We start from the raw sequence: 16,109 nt of genomic DNA, 5'->3' as shown, positions 1-16,109 counted from the left end.
GCTTCTTCTTTAAGTTTGTGTGTGTGTGTGTGTGTGTGTTTGTTTTCTGTTCTGGCCTAGGTGTTGTCCATGATTTTTATGCTTGCCCAAAATTTATGACTAATAAAATTTGTCAATTTCTCGTTTTCTTCTGCTTTTCATTTTTAACCAAATTACATATTTTTCCCCTCGTCGGAGTTGTATGTGTGTGTGGGTGTTAAAAATCTTTTAACCCACGCATCGGTGACAACAATAACAAAATTGACAACCGGACGAACGCATAAGCCAACGAATGTTTTGCTGAGTGGCTTACAGTCATAAAATCATCAACTCTATTACAGTTCTCTGTTATTTTATTTTCAAAAAAAAAAAAAAAAAAAAAAAAAAAAAAAAAAAGATATGAATATACAACAACAATAACGCCAACAAGCAAATCTGTTTGTATTTTTGTCATTTTCTTTTCTCGGCTCTTCCGCATGCTGTCAAATTCGGGCTTAGACTCATCATATGCATAGTATTTTTAGATTTTATTCATAAAAGTATATGCATATCGTTTTCAGAGCTCCATTTTGGTTTATTTATGTTTTTGCAAATTTGTGCGCTTAGCTAAATATTTTGGTATTTAAATTGTTGAAGATGAAAAGAATGCCAGACTTAATTTAACTAATTGCCTAGCCCGCATAGGCTAGCCACAAAATACTTTCAGTTTTCAAAATATTTTTTGCTCTTGTTGTATTTTGTGCTGCGGTCAAACTCAGAGCAACAGCAGCACGAAAAAAAATAAAAATATATAAATAATAAAAAAAAAAATTATTTATAAAACAGAAAGTATTTGCTTGCATATTTGAATACAAAAATAAATTCAGAAAAAAAAAAATAGTTGACAACCGCAGAGTTCAAAAGGGGCAATAATTTTTATTAATTAATTAAAGATGAAAGCGTCGGTTAGCATTGAATGGAGCAGCAACTGAAGCTGGGTGCACATCGTCTTTGTTCCAGTGCTCCCATCTCACATCTTCCCTCTCACTTCTCACTTCTCGCCACTCCCCTCTTCCGTCGCCCGTTCATGTTCATCTAAAATGCTCATGAAGCAGAAAATAATTAATGTTAATGCTATGGCTGGCTGGGTTACTTGACTCTGTCTCTCCCTGCCCCTCTCCCTCTACCCTCTGGCCAGCCCATGGTCTGTTCCCGGGAATGGCGCTCTAATTTGTACAGACCGCAAAGTTCATAGCAAATTAGTTGATTAGTTTAACGTCGCTGCCAAAGAGCCTGTCCGTTTTTGACAGCCAGCTGGATGGGTGTGAGTGGTGGGTGTGTGTATGTGTGTGTGTGTGTAGAACCATTTGATATGGCTGGTCACATTTGTTCAGCTGCAAATTTTATAATTTAATCAGTGCACAGGGCACACAACACAACACAACAAGAGAGACATAAAGACAGAGACAGACTTGGTAATGCGGCAATTTGTGTGAAATTTACCAAGGCTTACTCTGTGTGGAAGTGCGAGAGAGACAGAGAGAGAGAGAGAGAGTGACTCAGAGTGAGTGTGGAAGAGAGACCATTTTGAAAGTCCCATTGCCACTGAGAATGTTATTGTGGGCTGTGCGATTCGCGCGAGTCAAATGCGTTTTATTGTGAATTTATTAAGCGTGCCCAAGGCGAACATTAAACGGACGGAGCGCTGCAGACGGACGGACAGCCAGACAGCAGGGCCACAGCCATAAAGATAGCCAAGAGCGGCTGCTGCTGCTGCTGCTGCGACAATAAAGGAGGAATATTGAAATCGACGGCAAGTGAATATGAAAGATGAAGTCGAGATAAAGGATGCTGGCAATTTCGTTATTTTGTTATTGAAAATATGAAAACAAGCTCAAAGCGAATCAATAGACGACAATGAAAGTGTTTATATATGCATATGACAATAAATATTGAATAACGAGGACGTTGGATTCCCTTCGACAAAGCCCTGCAATTGATTTAATGCTTAGACATTACGTAATCAGATGCGGGAAATTGTTTTCCTCTTGCGCATCCATTAACTGAGGCGAGCTTCAGTTTCCAACCTAATTAGCCTTTAGATTAGAAGTGTTTTATTTACGGCAAACCGGTCTGATCTATTTAAGTCGAAAGTATTTGCCATTTGCGACACGTATCCGAAGAGCATAAAAAATGAGTTTTCATATTTCTAAAGAGGCGACGACGCGACGTTGATATTCGAGACGAGCTGGCCGAAGTATGCAAAACTAGTTTAACTTGAATGCTCAAGTTTCCTTTGCGAAGATTGATAGACGAACGCTATGCGGGCTCGAAATTTATAATTCAAAAGACTTCTATTTTTATTTAAAGACTTCATTATAAATGGAACAAGAAGCTGTGCCAAATTCCGTGGAATTAGCCGTAGCTGTAGTTAAATTGCCTGCTCGTCTAAAATCTCCTCAGATTTTCCACCTTGTGCATGTCCTTATGCGCTCGAGCGAGAGCAGCTCGACGGATAAATGATCCAGCAATCTTGTTGGCCAAAGCGGCTCAGCATCGAGTGCACACGATTTACTTAGCTGGCTCTCAAATTATAAGCCTTTCCACATATCCAAGCGGGGCGAGGAGGGCTGCCACTGCTCCTGCTGCTGCTGCTGCTGGCGTGTGGTGAGCTCTAAGCCACATGTTGAAAATAATTGTCATGGCTACCCAGAAATCCTCTGCGCAGCGCCGTTTAAAACAATTCCAAACACTTTGTGGGCGCTTAACATAGCTGACAACAAATTTGACACCAAAGCCGCTTTAATCAATATAATAAAAGACATTTGTTAAATTAACAAAGCGCGTAGCGCCGCCACCACCGCCAGCAACAACAGCAACACAGCCACAATAACAACATGGATAAGCAAACAAAAACAAAAAAGAACAAAAAACATGAAAAAAAAAACAGAAGAAATTTTAATTAAATTTATAACGCAAAGCCGCAAAGAGCGCCTAGAAGCTCTATGGGAAAAGATTTATGTGACCGTTAATTTTGTCAAAGTCATTCGTATGGCTTGTTGTAGTTGCTGTTGTTGTTGTTGTTGTTGTTGCTGTTGCTGTTGCTGCTGCTGCTGCTGTTGGCTGTGTGCACGCTAAGTGTCCTGACGCTAAAAGGAGTGCGAGAAAAAACCTCACCGGATTTCCTGTGATATGCCACAATATTTTCCATTAACGCACTGAAGTTGCAGGCAAACAGAGCAAACCGAAAACAGAAACAGCGGCAAAACTGAAAACTGGTCTTGATAAGACAGCAGCAACAGCAGCAGCAGCAACATCAGCAGCATCAGTTTGAATAAAAAGAAGAGAAGAGAAAAATAAAAACAACAGACGGCGAGAAAAAAAGACAAAAAGCGTTGAGCAAAATGTGCGTTGGCAGCGCAGCAGCAGAGCAGCAGCAGCGCAGCAGTTTCCCGGGCCAGGTTCAGGTTTAGGTCCAGGCCACTTCAGCATGGATTGTCTGTGGACAAGCACACACACACACACGCACACGCACACACGCACACTGTATAGGCTCGTAGTGAGGCTGACTGGCTCCTGCCTGCCTGCTGTGCGACAGTCGCTGGCTTTATATGAGTTAATGACTTGTAGATAGTTTAACTTACAAAGCAGAGACAAAGCAAGAGAGAGAGAGTGAGGAGGAGTGAGAGCGAGAGAGCTGTAGATGGACGCCCCAACAGGGGAGTGTGTGCTCTCTAAAGGGGTTGCGTTGACCATTAGTGCGACATCCGGCGTTGCGCATCGCTTGCCAGAGCCCGCACGTAAATGTCGGCCATGCTCAAAACTATTAGCAGCTTTGCGTTTGGGCCAGCACTCGCACTAGCTATGGCTATAGCTATAGCTATCGCACTCGCACTTGCACTCGCAGTCGCACTTACTTAGCTTGTGGCCAAGTTTGAGTCGAAGGCACAGGATCGACATCAGCAACATCATCAACATCAGCATCGAGTGGCATGGAACGGTTTTTGTGGTTAAGCTGTTAGTTTAGTTTGCGTACAATTTGTGGGCCCAGTTGACAATTACAGACCCTTGGAAGACAATTTAGTTGAGCAGGACAGGGAGAGGGAGAGGGAGAGGGAGAGGGAGAGGGAGAGGGAGAGGGAGAGCGAGAGTGAGTGCTACCGACTCCTTGCGCCCTGACCACTGGCCAACAGCCAACGGCCTAAAGGCATGAATGAAATGCTAAACCGGTTTACTTTAGCCGCCTTCTGTTACGTCTTTTCATTTACTTTGCACTTTACTTCACTTTACAGCCAGTGAAGTGTTTTTTGTTTTCTATACCCTGCAGCTGCATTTGAATTGGGAAGTAAGGGTATACCCATTTTGTGGGAGTGTTTGGAGGAGGCGTGGCAGACTCTGTTGAGTATAATTATATTCTTAATCAGCATGGGCTGAAATGATTCAGTCCTATCCTGTTATACCCCTAGATCTCAGCGTATCTAAGGCATAGAAAATTGAAATTTATAGCTCACATGAATATCTAAAAAAAATCGATAATTATTACTGCTCGAATGTTATCGATTATATATTATAAATTTTCAGTTATTGTATTGTATATTATATATGTTTAATTATTTTAATATATGTTCTATACAATTTAGACATTTGTTGCATTTGATACGAGGTATCTCGCAGTCGCACAGCCCGTCTAGAGTTTTCTTGCATGTTGTTTCTTTAGTTTGTGTGCTGGTCTGGCCTGCCAGTGCTTCCTACTGTCACACTTCAAGGATTTCTTTGTTGGCCATCCTGCCCTGCATATGTGTGACAATTACCCATTGCTTATTGTCTTCCATGTAGTGAGTGAGAGAGGTGTACATATACATATATACCACATACATACATGCTTGGCCTGAGCAGTGGGGGGTGACTTCGTAATGACACTAAATGAGTTGTAGCCAACCGGAGATGGGGACTGGGCTTGGCCTCTGTTTTTCTCGACATTTTCGTTGTTGTCGTCGTCGTCGACGCAAAACCTGTCAAGTTGTGCAGTTTTTTCTGCTGCTGTTGTTGTTGTTGTTGTTGTTGTTGTTGGTTAATTGCTGCAGGAAATGTTCTGGCTGTGCAGTTTGGTCAACTGTCTCTTGGTCTTTGGTCTTAATTGCATGAACTTTGGGCCAAGTTAATGCGGACCTATGCAAATTGAAGCGCGCCCAAAAAAACCAAGAGCAAAAAAAAAAAAAAAAAAAAAAAAAAAGCGAGTGACTAACTTGCAGCTGCGGGTGGTCGTTTCCGTTGATGGTGACCGAATCATATTCAATGGATAGCTCTATCTAAATGCAGACAAACATATATGTATATCTGTAGAACAAATGTTTCTATGTATCTGTGTATGTAAATGCGTTCTTCTCTATATGTATATGTATATGTATATGTATATTGTGGTTCATTTCGTGCTCAAGTCCAACGGAAATCGAGCTCGTTTCAAGACCGTGCAGCCTCGCTGGCTTCTTGTGTACGACAAATAATCAATTAATCCATTGATGAAGTCCACGACAGCGACGTTTATTTGTTGAGCCATTTGTAGGCACGTCTCACGCAGTGTTTGAATGTTGGCCTTAGCTGCTTGCAGGCTCGCACAGTGGCACAAAAACTATGCAATCAATTAAACATGGTTTTCTTATGAGAAAAAACAAATGCTTTTGTTGCTGTTATTGTTGTTGTTGTTATTATTAAACGAGTTTAATTTAACTTTGGCTTGTCTGCGAGCTGAAACCAATTGAACTTGTTTTGATTGGCAGCCAAGTTAAAAATGAGCTAACAATTATAATAAATGATAATTGATTGCAATCGCCAAGTTCTGATTTGAAAAATGAAGTGATTTAAAAATAAAAAATATAAAATATACATGAAACCAGTTTTAATTTGCATATTGCCAGTTGACTAAAGTTTGGCCTGATTGCCAATCAAGCATTTCCATTTGGGTCTCTCTTTGTCTGTCTGTCTGCCTGTCTATCTGTCGCTTCTTTGTTCTCTTGTCTCTTGATTGATGAATGTAATGAACTTCAGCTGTTTGCCCGAGTTTTCGCACTTAATTTCCCTTGATTTAAGTTCTCTGGCATTTTCCTCACAGTTTTCTATGACCCAGTGACACTGTGCGTGCTTTTATGTGTATTACCTATGTAGATTGCTCTAATGCTGATTAGGTCGACGACAACACACACACACACATGCACACACACGCACACGAATCGAGTCACATACTCGAGCACATATACACGGCTAAGTAGTCGGTTCAATTTGGTATCGAACGTGGCCTGCTCTTTTCTTTAAGACATTTTAATGCTAATGAGCCGCAAGCTGTAGACCCACTTCGGTTCGTTTCGGTGTGGGTTGATGTAGCGACACACAGACTGGCAGCGGGCAGACCCGCTGATGAAGACAGAAGGCAGACAGCCGGCGAGCCGGACGGACTTGTCCATGTCTCAATGACAGACTCAAAGTGCCCTGACATACACACACACGCACACCTACACACATGTTAGTCATGCACGTGTGTGTGTGCGAAACAAATAAAAGAAAAAAAAACAAAAACTGCATAACACAAAATAAAAGTTGTTCCAAATTAGTGAGATGTGACTGGGCTGCCTCGTCGAGTCTTATGCTCAAGTAATGTGTATTTTATGTGTGGGCTGCGAGAAATAGGTAACTGTAACTGTAGCTCCCACTGTGACGGTGACTGCGACTGCGACTGCGACTGGGTCGGGTGACAGGTCGCTGCCAATTGAACTAGACTCCACCCGCTACCCGCTACCCGTTGCCCGTTACCAACTACGTGCGCAATTGTCGAACGTGCCGATTAACAATATGCGAATTTGTTTTCCCATCTCATCCTCTCTGCAGCTGGCGTAGGCGGCACTGCCTCGGCTGATGCTCCGCAAGCAGCGGCGCCTGCTGTGCAACGGTTCCGAGTTACCCCCCACGATCTGCAGATACTGGAGGGCACCGATACGCTGATGCGCTGCGAGGTGGAGTCGCGCGCCGGCAAGGTTCAATGGACAAAGGATGGCTTCGCGCTGGGCTTCTCGGCCGTCATTCCGGGCTTTCCGCGCTACTCGGTGCTGGTGGACAAGGCGCACGGCACCTACAACTTGCAGATTAAGAATGCCACGCTCGAGGACGACGCCGAGTACCAGTGCCAGGTGGGCCCGGCAGCTGGCAATCCGGCCATACGCGCCAATGCCAAGCTGAGCATCGTGGCAGCGCCCAGCAGCATTTCCATCGATGGCTATGCACGCAACGCCAAGGTGGAGGTCATCGAACGCCAGAACCTAACGCTGCAGTGCATCACCGAGAATGCTAATCCGGCGGCGGAGATTGTCTGGTATCAGGGCGAGACGCCGTTGACATTGGGTAAGCCTCGCATTAATGCAAACTCCCTCGTCCCAGTCTAACCTGTCCAACCGCCCGCAGAGCCCATTGTCTCAGTGAATCAAACGTCAGCGAAGCGTTTCCGCACCAGCTCCACATTGCATCTGCAGCCACGCGCCCAGGACGACTACAAGGAATACTCCTGCGAGGCGCGCCACAAGGCGTTGCCCCCGGATGTGCCCATGCGCGCTCAAGTCCAGCTCTCTGTGCTATGTAAGTCTCATGCTTCTCATTCCCCAGCAACAAGAGATTATTCCCAAGACCCCTCAAACACAATTAGATCCACCCGGACCGCCATTCTTTGAGGGCTACAGCCAAGGCGAGACCTTGCGCCGCGGCCAGGAGTTGCAAATTGCGTGCCGCAGTCGCGGCGGCAATCCGCCGGCTCAGTTGGTCTGGTATCGCAATGGCGAGGTCGTCAATTCGCCCCAACGCACCTCGGGTCGCCTCTCGGAGAATGTCTACAAGTTTACGGCGAATGCCTCGGACAATGGCGCCAATCTGGTCTGCGAGGCCAAGAATCTGCTATCGAATACGCCGCTGCGGGCCGAGCTCAATCTAACTGTTCTATGTGAGTCTCCCTGAATTATTTGAGAAGCTTTTCAGTTGCCTATAAACCAAAGCGTGTTCCCATATAGACGCACCGAAGGATGTCTTTCTGAGCGGCGCCACCCAGGCCAAGGTGGGCGATGCAGTGCAGCTGAGCTGTGTGACGGCTCCCTCGAATCCCCCGGCGCGTATCAGCTGGTCCATGAACGGACGCCCCCTGACCAACAGCACCTTCAAGACGACGAGCAGCGCTGACGGCGGCTGGGTGAGCAGCTCCAACATCACCCTGAACATCGATTCTCAGAGTCGCACGTTCATCGCTGTTTGCCATGCGCTCAATGCGGAGCTCTCCCAGAATGTTGTGGGCTCCCACACAGTGAATGTTTTGTGTGAGTGTGATGAGAGTGGTAGACTCAGCCTTGGGCAGTTCTCTTTAGCTATTTGCCTTGCCCCCTTCAGATCCGCCCTCGCCTCCACTGCTGACCGGCTACAATGACGGCGATATACTCATCTCCGGCTCGATCCTGAAACTGCAGTGCAGCTCCGCTGGCGGCAATCCTCCCCCGACTCTGCAGTGGTACAAGAACGATAAGCGCCTCAATGCCGCCTCCAAGGTGACCGACAACAAAATCAGCTCGGAGCTGTCGCTGCTGGTGAATGCCTCCGACAATAATGCCATCTACAAGTGTGAGGTGCAGAATGCAGCCATCGAGATCCCGTTATTCGCCACTAAGACTCTCGGTGTGCATTGTGAGTAGCGATTGCGTTCAGCCCTTTGGCCCCATTTCTCTGACATTGTAATTTCATTGGCCGTTTAGTTCCGCCGGAGACTGTCAAAATTAGTGTGTCGCCCAAGAACCTGGTGCCCGGCATCCGGGCCAAGCTCATCTGCGACTCCAGCTCCAGTAATCCGCCGGCCAAAATCAGCTGGTGGAAGGATGGCATACCTGTGGAGGGCCTCAACCTGGCCAACAGGCCCGGCCTCTGGGGCGGCTCGGTGTCCACCCTCGAGATGCACGTGAACATCACCCAGGACCTCGATGGCTCCATCTACACCTGCCAGAGCCACAACGAAGTGCTGCAGCGCAGCGTTCACGAGACCATCAGCCTGGACATACTCTGTAAGTGGCCCGAGCTCACATCCCACTGATATTTGTCCTCTGACCAGCTCATTCCCATTCCGCGCAGTTCCTCCCAAGTTCGATGTCGCGCAGATAACCAGCTTTGTGGGTGTCGAGGGCTCGCCGCTGCAAGTCGAGCTGCATGCGAGCGGCAATCCAATGTCGATTAGCTATACCTGGACCAAGGACGGTCTGCCCATTAGCAGCAACCCGTTGAGCGGCCAGCGGCTGGTATCGGATGGACCCAGACTCAATATAAGTCGGCTCAGCCGCAACGATGCGGGCGTCTATGTGTGCGAGGCCCTCAACACACAAGGCACAGCCCTGCTGGAGATTCAAGTGATTGTGGAATGTAAGTACTCCGTAGTCGGATTGCCCACTTTTGGCCAGTTGCTCAGTCGCTGATTTCGCTTGTCCATTAGATGCACCCGTTATTACCTCCGTCACCGAGGGTCAGAGCTTTGCGCCTGGCGAACAGGCTGTGCTGGCCTGTCAAGTGCAAGCCCGCCCCTTGGAGGCCGCCCATGTGCGTTGGTCCCGACCCGGCTACGATTTCGCCACTCGCACCACGTCCAGCTTCGAGAACAACACCGCGCTACTGCACATCGATAATGTTCAGCGTGGCGATATTGGCAATTTCACGTGCACTGTGGACAATCAGCGCGGACCCCCAGCCTCCCAGAACGTGGTGCTTGTTGTGCAGAGTAAGTGGCCAGAGCCCCGTTTGTGCCCATAGCAGCTAATCATTGATTACTTTCCATCGGTTTTTGATTGATTGCAGCCTCGCCGGAGATTGATCACTCGCCGGCGTACACGCGCTTTGCGGCTCGCCTGGGCGTACGGGCTCAGCTCATTTGCCGTGCCTTGGCCGCGCCCCAGCCCAGTTTCATTTGGCGTCGCCATGGCAAGGACCTGAAGATGCAGCGACGCAACAAGTTCACCACCGTCGAGCGTCAGGTGGATCCGCTCCACTTTGAGTCCGCCTTGCTTGTGGAGAGCACCTCGGCGGATGACTATGGGCAGTACGAGTGCGTCGTGCGCAACGCGATGGGTCAGGCCAGCACCACACTGGAGTTCAGCAAGCCCACGCGCCCGGACACGCCCCTCCAGCTGCGGGTGGGCAATGTGAGCGACACGAGCGCGGAGCTGATGTGGACGCCGGGCTTCGATGGCGGCATGCAGGTCTACTACCGCGTGCGCGTCAAGCAGCACGGTGAGGACAAGTACAAGTATGTGGACGCCAAGGTGGGACAACAGAACATCACGCTGGAGAGCCTCAAGCCCGGCGGCACGTACTACTTCTCCGTGATGGCGCACAATGAGGCCGGCGGCAGCAAGTTCTTGCCCGACATCAAGCTCATCCTGAGCAAGGGCTCGCAGCCCCACTCGGCGGAATATACCGAAAAGGACGAGCTGCCCAATGTCATGATCATTGGCATCACCTCGGCGGCCATGGTGCTGTTGGTGCTGAATGCGGCGCTGGTGGCCTGGTTCGTGATACGCCGTCAGAATAAGTCGCAGGGCGAAACGGAGCCCAGCAACGACGACGCCTACTCGAAGGATGATAATCAGTCGGTCTATAAGGTAAATGGGCATCAGTTTATAGCCAATATTGAACTGCAGACTGATTGGCCTTATCCTAACCAGCTGCCCATCACTGCATTGCAGGCGGATGTACAGAAAAAGGCGGCCGCATCGACATATCTGGTGGAGAACGTCGACATCATTCAGTCAACGGCCTATCCGCCCAAATATCAGGAGAGCTCCATGTGCACGCCCCCCTACCCGCTGTGCAATCCGGACTTCACGCGCACCCTGCCCAACCCGAAGCGGCATAGTCAACGCAACAGCGCCACCGGCTTGATCGAGGGCATGCCCATGCGGGCCAAGGACGACCACATGCTGATCTCCAATGGCCTGTACATACCCTCGCCCTCGCCCGCCTCCTCGCTGGTCATCAAGGGCAGCTACATATCATCGCCGTCGCCAGCGCCGCCAGCCGATGGATCCTACTTTAACATGAGCGACAAGTACATGTCCTATCCGCCAGTGGTAAGTGTTTCAAAAACTTTCTTTTTTATGAATAGGGACTGAGACTAAAGTGATTTTTAATTAGTAGTAGTATAAAAATTTTTTATTGAAATATTTACTTGTTTATTTTATTTTAATTAAATTAAATTTTTAAGCAATATTTTATTTATTTATATTACTGTTTCTTATTTTTTTTAAGTATTTACTTTATTATTAATTTTATTCTTTTTTTTATTTGTATATTATTTTATTTATATTTTTTTCTGCGCTTTAGTTATTTTTATACTCTATTTATTATATTTTAATTAATTATTATTTATTTATATTGTATTTTATTTATATATATATTTTTTTATTTATTATTTAATTAATTTGTATTATTTTATAATTTTTTTATTTATTTTATTTTTAATTTCATTATTAGGTTTTTATTTAATTATTAATTTTTTTATTCTATTTATTTTTTAAAAGTTTTTTTATTTAATTTAATTTGTATATGTACTTTATTAATTTAATTTAATTTTTTTTTATTCATTTATTTAATGAAGTATTTATTCTAGTATTTCATCTATACATCTCTTATTACCCATATCGATTACTCATCATAGTTATGCCTGCTGATAGTTAATGCTAATTAAAATGTTTATGATAGCAATCCATTCACACTTTGAAGGGCTGCCCTACTTTAAGCATTGTTATTGATAATGGCTTATTAAATTTAATACCCACTCTCGTTCGCCCCTTTCCCTCTTTTCTATTATTTCATCGACAGACCTACTAAGCCGCATGACGAAAGCCAACAACAACAACTACAAACAGCGGCCAAGCCCAGCTGGACTGATTGACATCACACATCACAACAATACGACCGACCACAAAACGGCAGAAACAACTCCAACATCGCACATCGCATAACATGAAATTGAAATTGAGTCGATTCAGTCAATTGGAGGTTTTTGTTGCTGGGGCTTGGCTGCTTGGCTTGGCTGGGCTGCTGTTGCAAGTTTTTGTTTTCTGTTTATAATTATTACTAAATGACGTTGATTATTATGAAGCGCAAATGGAGGAAACATGTTGAATGTATTTTGAGAAAAGACATTTGCATGCGGCGCTCGAAGGCTGTGATAAGTACCTGTGTCCAAGGCTCTCCACTCTCAACTGGCTCGGCTCGGTTCGGCTAACCGCATCACGATACCCAGCACGCACATCAAAACTTCGATTCACATCAATCAATGGCGTTGCCCATGCCGATGCCAAAGCCGAAGCTGATGGCAATGGATTAGCCTTTGGGGCAGGTGCGCAACCCACTCTACAAATGCTTGCCCCCCATCCACACACACACACACACACACACACATACACAAATACTCTGACAACAATGGACAGACAACCGCAAATACAACATTAATGAAGGAACGAGACGATGAAGAAGAAGAGGTATAAAACGAAAACGATGAAGATGATGAAGAAGAAGCTGCAGCATTAGTAGAAACAACAAAACACTCAAATATTAATTTGTAGGCATTTTTCTCGATATTAAGTAGTAGCAATTACGATTTTTAGCAATTAGCGTAAATATTAACGAGTCTGTTGAGTCGTGACTCATTCTCATTAGCAGTTGTTCAAGTTTAAGCTCTAGACATACCAATATATCTCTATATACTTCATATAAGCCCGATAAGCGTAAAGATTTTCAACCGAAGAAAAGCGAGAAGAAACAGCCAGCAAAAAATTAAAACAAAAACAAACGATTTGAAATCATATGAAGGATCAATTCCTTAATCAATTATAACAAAAAAAGTAATTTTAAGCGTGACTTTCGCTAGATTTAAGCGCCGATTTAAATTAGCTTAAGGTATATACACGAAACATATACAAATGCAAAACATATATACATACATACATATATACCATATTTACACGAATTCAACGACTTTTTATCATGCATGACAATAAAATATATACATGATAAACATATGCGTACACGCGCAAGCGCCAAAAATTATGTTAAACAAAGCAGAAAAGCGAAAAACAGAGGAAAGTCTAAAATTATAATGCAAACAAAAAGAAATGAGAAAGAAAAACAAAATGTTCAACTTAAACTTAGATTTCAGATCTTTGCATTTAAACAAGATAAGCATGTGTACTATATAAAATCAAACTTAAATAAATTATATATATATATATAATTAATTAAAAATAATATTTAAAATATTTAAAATCAAAGGAAAAAAAAACCATAAAAAATTAAATTACAAAAAAAAAAAAAAAAACACCCACAACAAATTTTTGTAACTTCAAACAAAAGTATTTGAATAAAAATAACTTAAAAATTTTCCAAAATTAATATCACAACATTTTTTACCTTTCCTTGGGTTGATAACTAATTTTGGGTTCTCGCTTCGGATGCCCGCTGGATACTTAACGCCTACGAGCCCAGCCACCTGCTTCATTATGCCACATGACTTTGCCGCAGAGCTCAAATTTGTCTATTGCCATCAATCAGCGCTTGGCTTTGTTCATCATTTTCGCTGGGGGTCTGCCCCCTCTCACTCTTCCGCGCAGCATTTGGTGGGCGTGTTGGCTTACACCTTAAATGCTTGGCTAATTGTTTTCGGGGCCAGACTTAACGGCGTCGGCTTTTTGTTTAGAAATTTTATTAATTAATAGCGTCGCTGGTTCGCTTAATTAATGACACATTTAATAATATTTATTTCCTAATTTATGGAGCCAGCATTAGCGGATCAGAGAATTAGTCTGTGCTAGCTAGCTTTCACTGCCCCCAGAATGAAATCATTAGACGGCTTAGATTTTGTCTTTAGCTACTTATACACATACATTGGGAAATATATATGAGCATATCTATGTAAGTATGTGTATCTGTCTAATATATGCCCCTTGGAAAAGTTGCCACAACAATGTATTAAACGATTCTCCGAAACTTTTTGTTTATGTATGGCTTTATTTTCTTTACTTACTTTCTGTTACATAAGTATGTTTTCATGTGAAATGGCATGTGCACACACCGACTTCAATTTTTGTTTTGGCAATGTGTGTGTGTGTGTGTGTGTGTATGAGTGTTCATATATGTGTTTCCAAAAGTATATGTTTGCTAATGCCAAACGCAGACTTTACTTTAATAATATCAAATCTCTACGAAGAACTAACAAAAATGTTTCTCAAATCTGAGTGTTTCTGGAGAAATTAATTTAGGTTCAAGTGGAGTTTATGAGATTCACATATATGGTTTTCTTTTTATTAAATATTTATGCTTTAATTCAATTCGCATTCCCTATATTTTATATTGAAAACACATTTTTTTTTGTTATTTCAATATATAAATAACAAATAAGTTTTGATATAAAATAATATTTGTTTACAGCCATTAGGTATTGTTGTTGCAAAATATGCAATTGACTTTGTTTGAAATGTTAATAAATTTAATAAAAATTATTTTACTTTTCAATTTGCTGTTTGGTCTGTAAATTGTTTACGTTTTCAATTTTATTGAAAAATAATTTATTTTTTCTATCAATTGATTTCTTTTTTGTTGTCGTTGTGGTTGTTGTTGTTTTTTTTTTTTTTTTAATGCACTGTTTGTTTATGTATGTGGAACCCCTGAAATGTCAATTAATTAAAGCTGCAATTTCAAAACGTTGCAATTGCAAATTTCAGAAAAATTTGATATGTGAGCATAATAGAAAATGTTTTCATTGCAAATAAAATGAATAAATGTTATTTTAATTACTGTCTGCAATTGCACAGCTCTCTGGCCTAGTGGACCTTAAATCGCCCAGATTGTCACTTGCCGAATTCAAAGGCTGGCAATAACAAAATAATTAAAATTAATTTTCCAACATGGTTTAGTTGCTCCGTGCGAGTGTCAACAGCAACAGCAACAGCAACAGAAACAGAAACAATGCATAATTAAATACAGTGAATTCATTAAATTTTAATTAAAACATTTGAACGCGCAATGGACTTTTATTCTACTCGACCTTACAATTATAAAATAAAAATAAAAACAAAAGCAGAAAGCAGAAAACAGAAAAACGAACTGAAAAGGATAGTGGAAAAAGTCAATACTCTTTCAGGCCTCTTTTCGCGTCTCTCACTCTGTCTCTCTCTCTCTCTCTTTATTTGTGCTGGGATGAAAAATATTTATAAATTTTGCAATCGAGAATTAAGTTAATAAAATATTCAAGGAAATTTATACATATACATATGTATATATGCTCATACATCATCATTTCTATAACACTCCAACCCTTGGCTTATCAAATATTTTCAAATTTATCCACATGCATTGCTAGTTTAATAAAATTGTATATATGTATAGCTATAGCTGGTGATGGACCAGTGGGCCACCCTTCAAAGTTTTGTTTATTAAAGCCAGCTGGATTCTAAGAAAAATTTTGTTTGCTTTCGGTTTGGGTTTGGTTGTTTCTTTGGGCATTATTAAATAAGAGTTTTGGGTTCAAACGGGTTTGGCTGGCAGCCTTGATTTAAATATTGTTATTAATATTAAATTATACATTGTACAATTACTTTAATTGAAATGAATCGTATGCGTACTTATTTATATATGTGTTTGCTTTGAGCCATTAAAACAAATACGCCTAGGCTGTCTATTATCTGGTAGATTTAACTAGCTCGCAATTACAAATTTATATATGTATGTATGTCTGTATATAACTAAAGCTACAAGCTCGCTTAGCAGTCGTCAAACTCATGCCATTATTATGTAGTGTATAATAGAAGCTACCTTCCAGCCAAGCCGAGCCGAGCCGAGCCAGCGGCGACACGAAACGGAAAACTTCATTAAAAGTGGGCAGCAGTTGGCAGCAGCCGTTGCCAATGCCAAGCTGCGGCAGGTGGCAGCAAGGGGCGACTGAAGTGGGGAGGTCAGCAGGGAATTGGTGGGCCGTATATTCGCTTTGGTTCTAGGCATGTTCTAAGCCTGACTGCCAATGTGACGACGCCTGGCGCGGCTCCACTTCCTGTGCTGGGCTGGCACTCTCTGCTCTCTACTCTCTAGTCTCA

The 16,109-nt window shown here is 43.2% G+C and overlaps 1 protein-coding gene across 2 annotated transcripts in view; it reads left to right on the top strand.

Moving 5' to 3' along the window:
* The window catches only part of hbs (hibris), a 29,962-nt gene extending 16,549 nt beyond the window's left edge, over positions 1 to 13,413 (top strand). The window contains exons 2-12 of one of the 2 annotated variants that reach the window (XM_018012961.2): positions 6,838 to 7,347; positions 7,408 to 7,578; positions 7,646 to 7,936; positions 8,004 to 8,303; positions 8,374 to 8,664; positions 8,733 to 9,035; positions 9,103 to 9,387; positions 9,458 to 9,739; positions 9,817 to 10,619; positions 10,704 to 11,087; positions 11,839 to 13,413. In XM_018012961.2, coding sequence (XP_017868450.2) covers positions 6,838 to 7,347; positions 7,408 to 7,578; positions 7,646 to 7,936; positions 8,004 to 8,303; positions 8,374 to 8,664; positions 8,733 to 9,035; positions 9,103 to 9,387; positions 9,458 to 9,739; positions 9,817 to 10,619; positions 10,704 to 11,087; positions 11,839 to 11,847 — 3,629 coding nt within the window. In that variant the 3' untranslated portion in view covers positions 11,848 to 13,413. Of the gene's footprint in view, positions 1 to 6,837; positions 7,348 to 7,407; positions 7,579 to 7,645; positions 7,937 to 8,003; positions 8,304 to 8,373; positions 8,665 to 8,732; positions 9,036 to 9,102; positions 9,388 to 9,457; positions 9,740 to 9,816; positions 10,620 to 10,682; positions 11,088 to 11,838 lie in introns of both variants that reach the window. The other variant, XM_018012960.2, reaches the window with a different exon arrangement.
* Positions 13,414 to 16,109: the final 2,696 nt, after the last annotated feature.

The sequence above is a fragment of the Drosophila arizonae genome, chromosome 5, assembly GCF_054131065.1.
Source record: "Drosophila arizonae isolate 15081-1271.41 chromosome 5, UAZ_ARI_1.0, whole genome shotgun sequence".
NCBI classification, from domain to species: domain Eukaryota; kingdom Metazoa; phylum Arthropoda; class Insecta; order Diptera; family Drosophilidae; genus Drosophila; species Drosophila arizonae.
The sequence above is the reverse complement of the archived record's forward strand: the minus strand, read 5'-3'. Positions and strand labels throughout refer to the sequence as shown.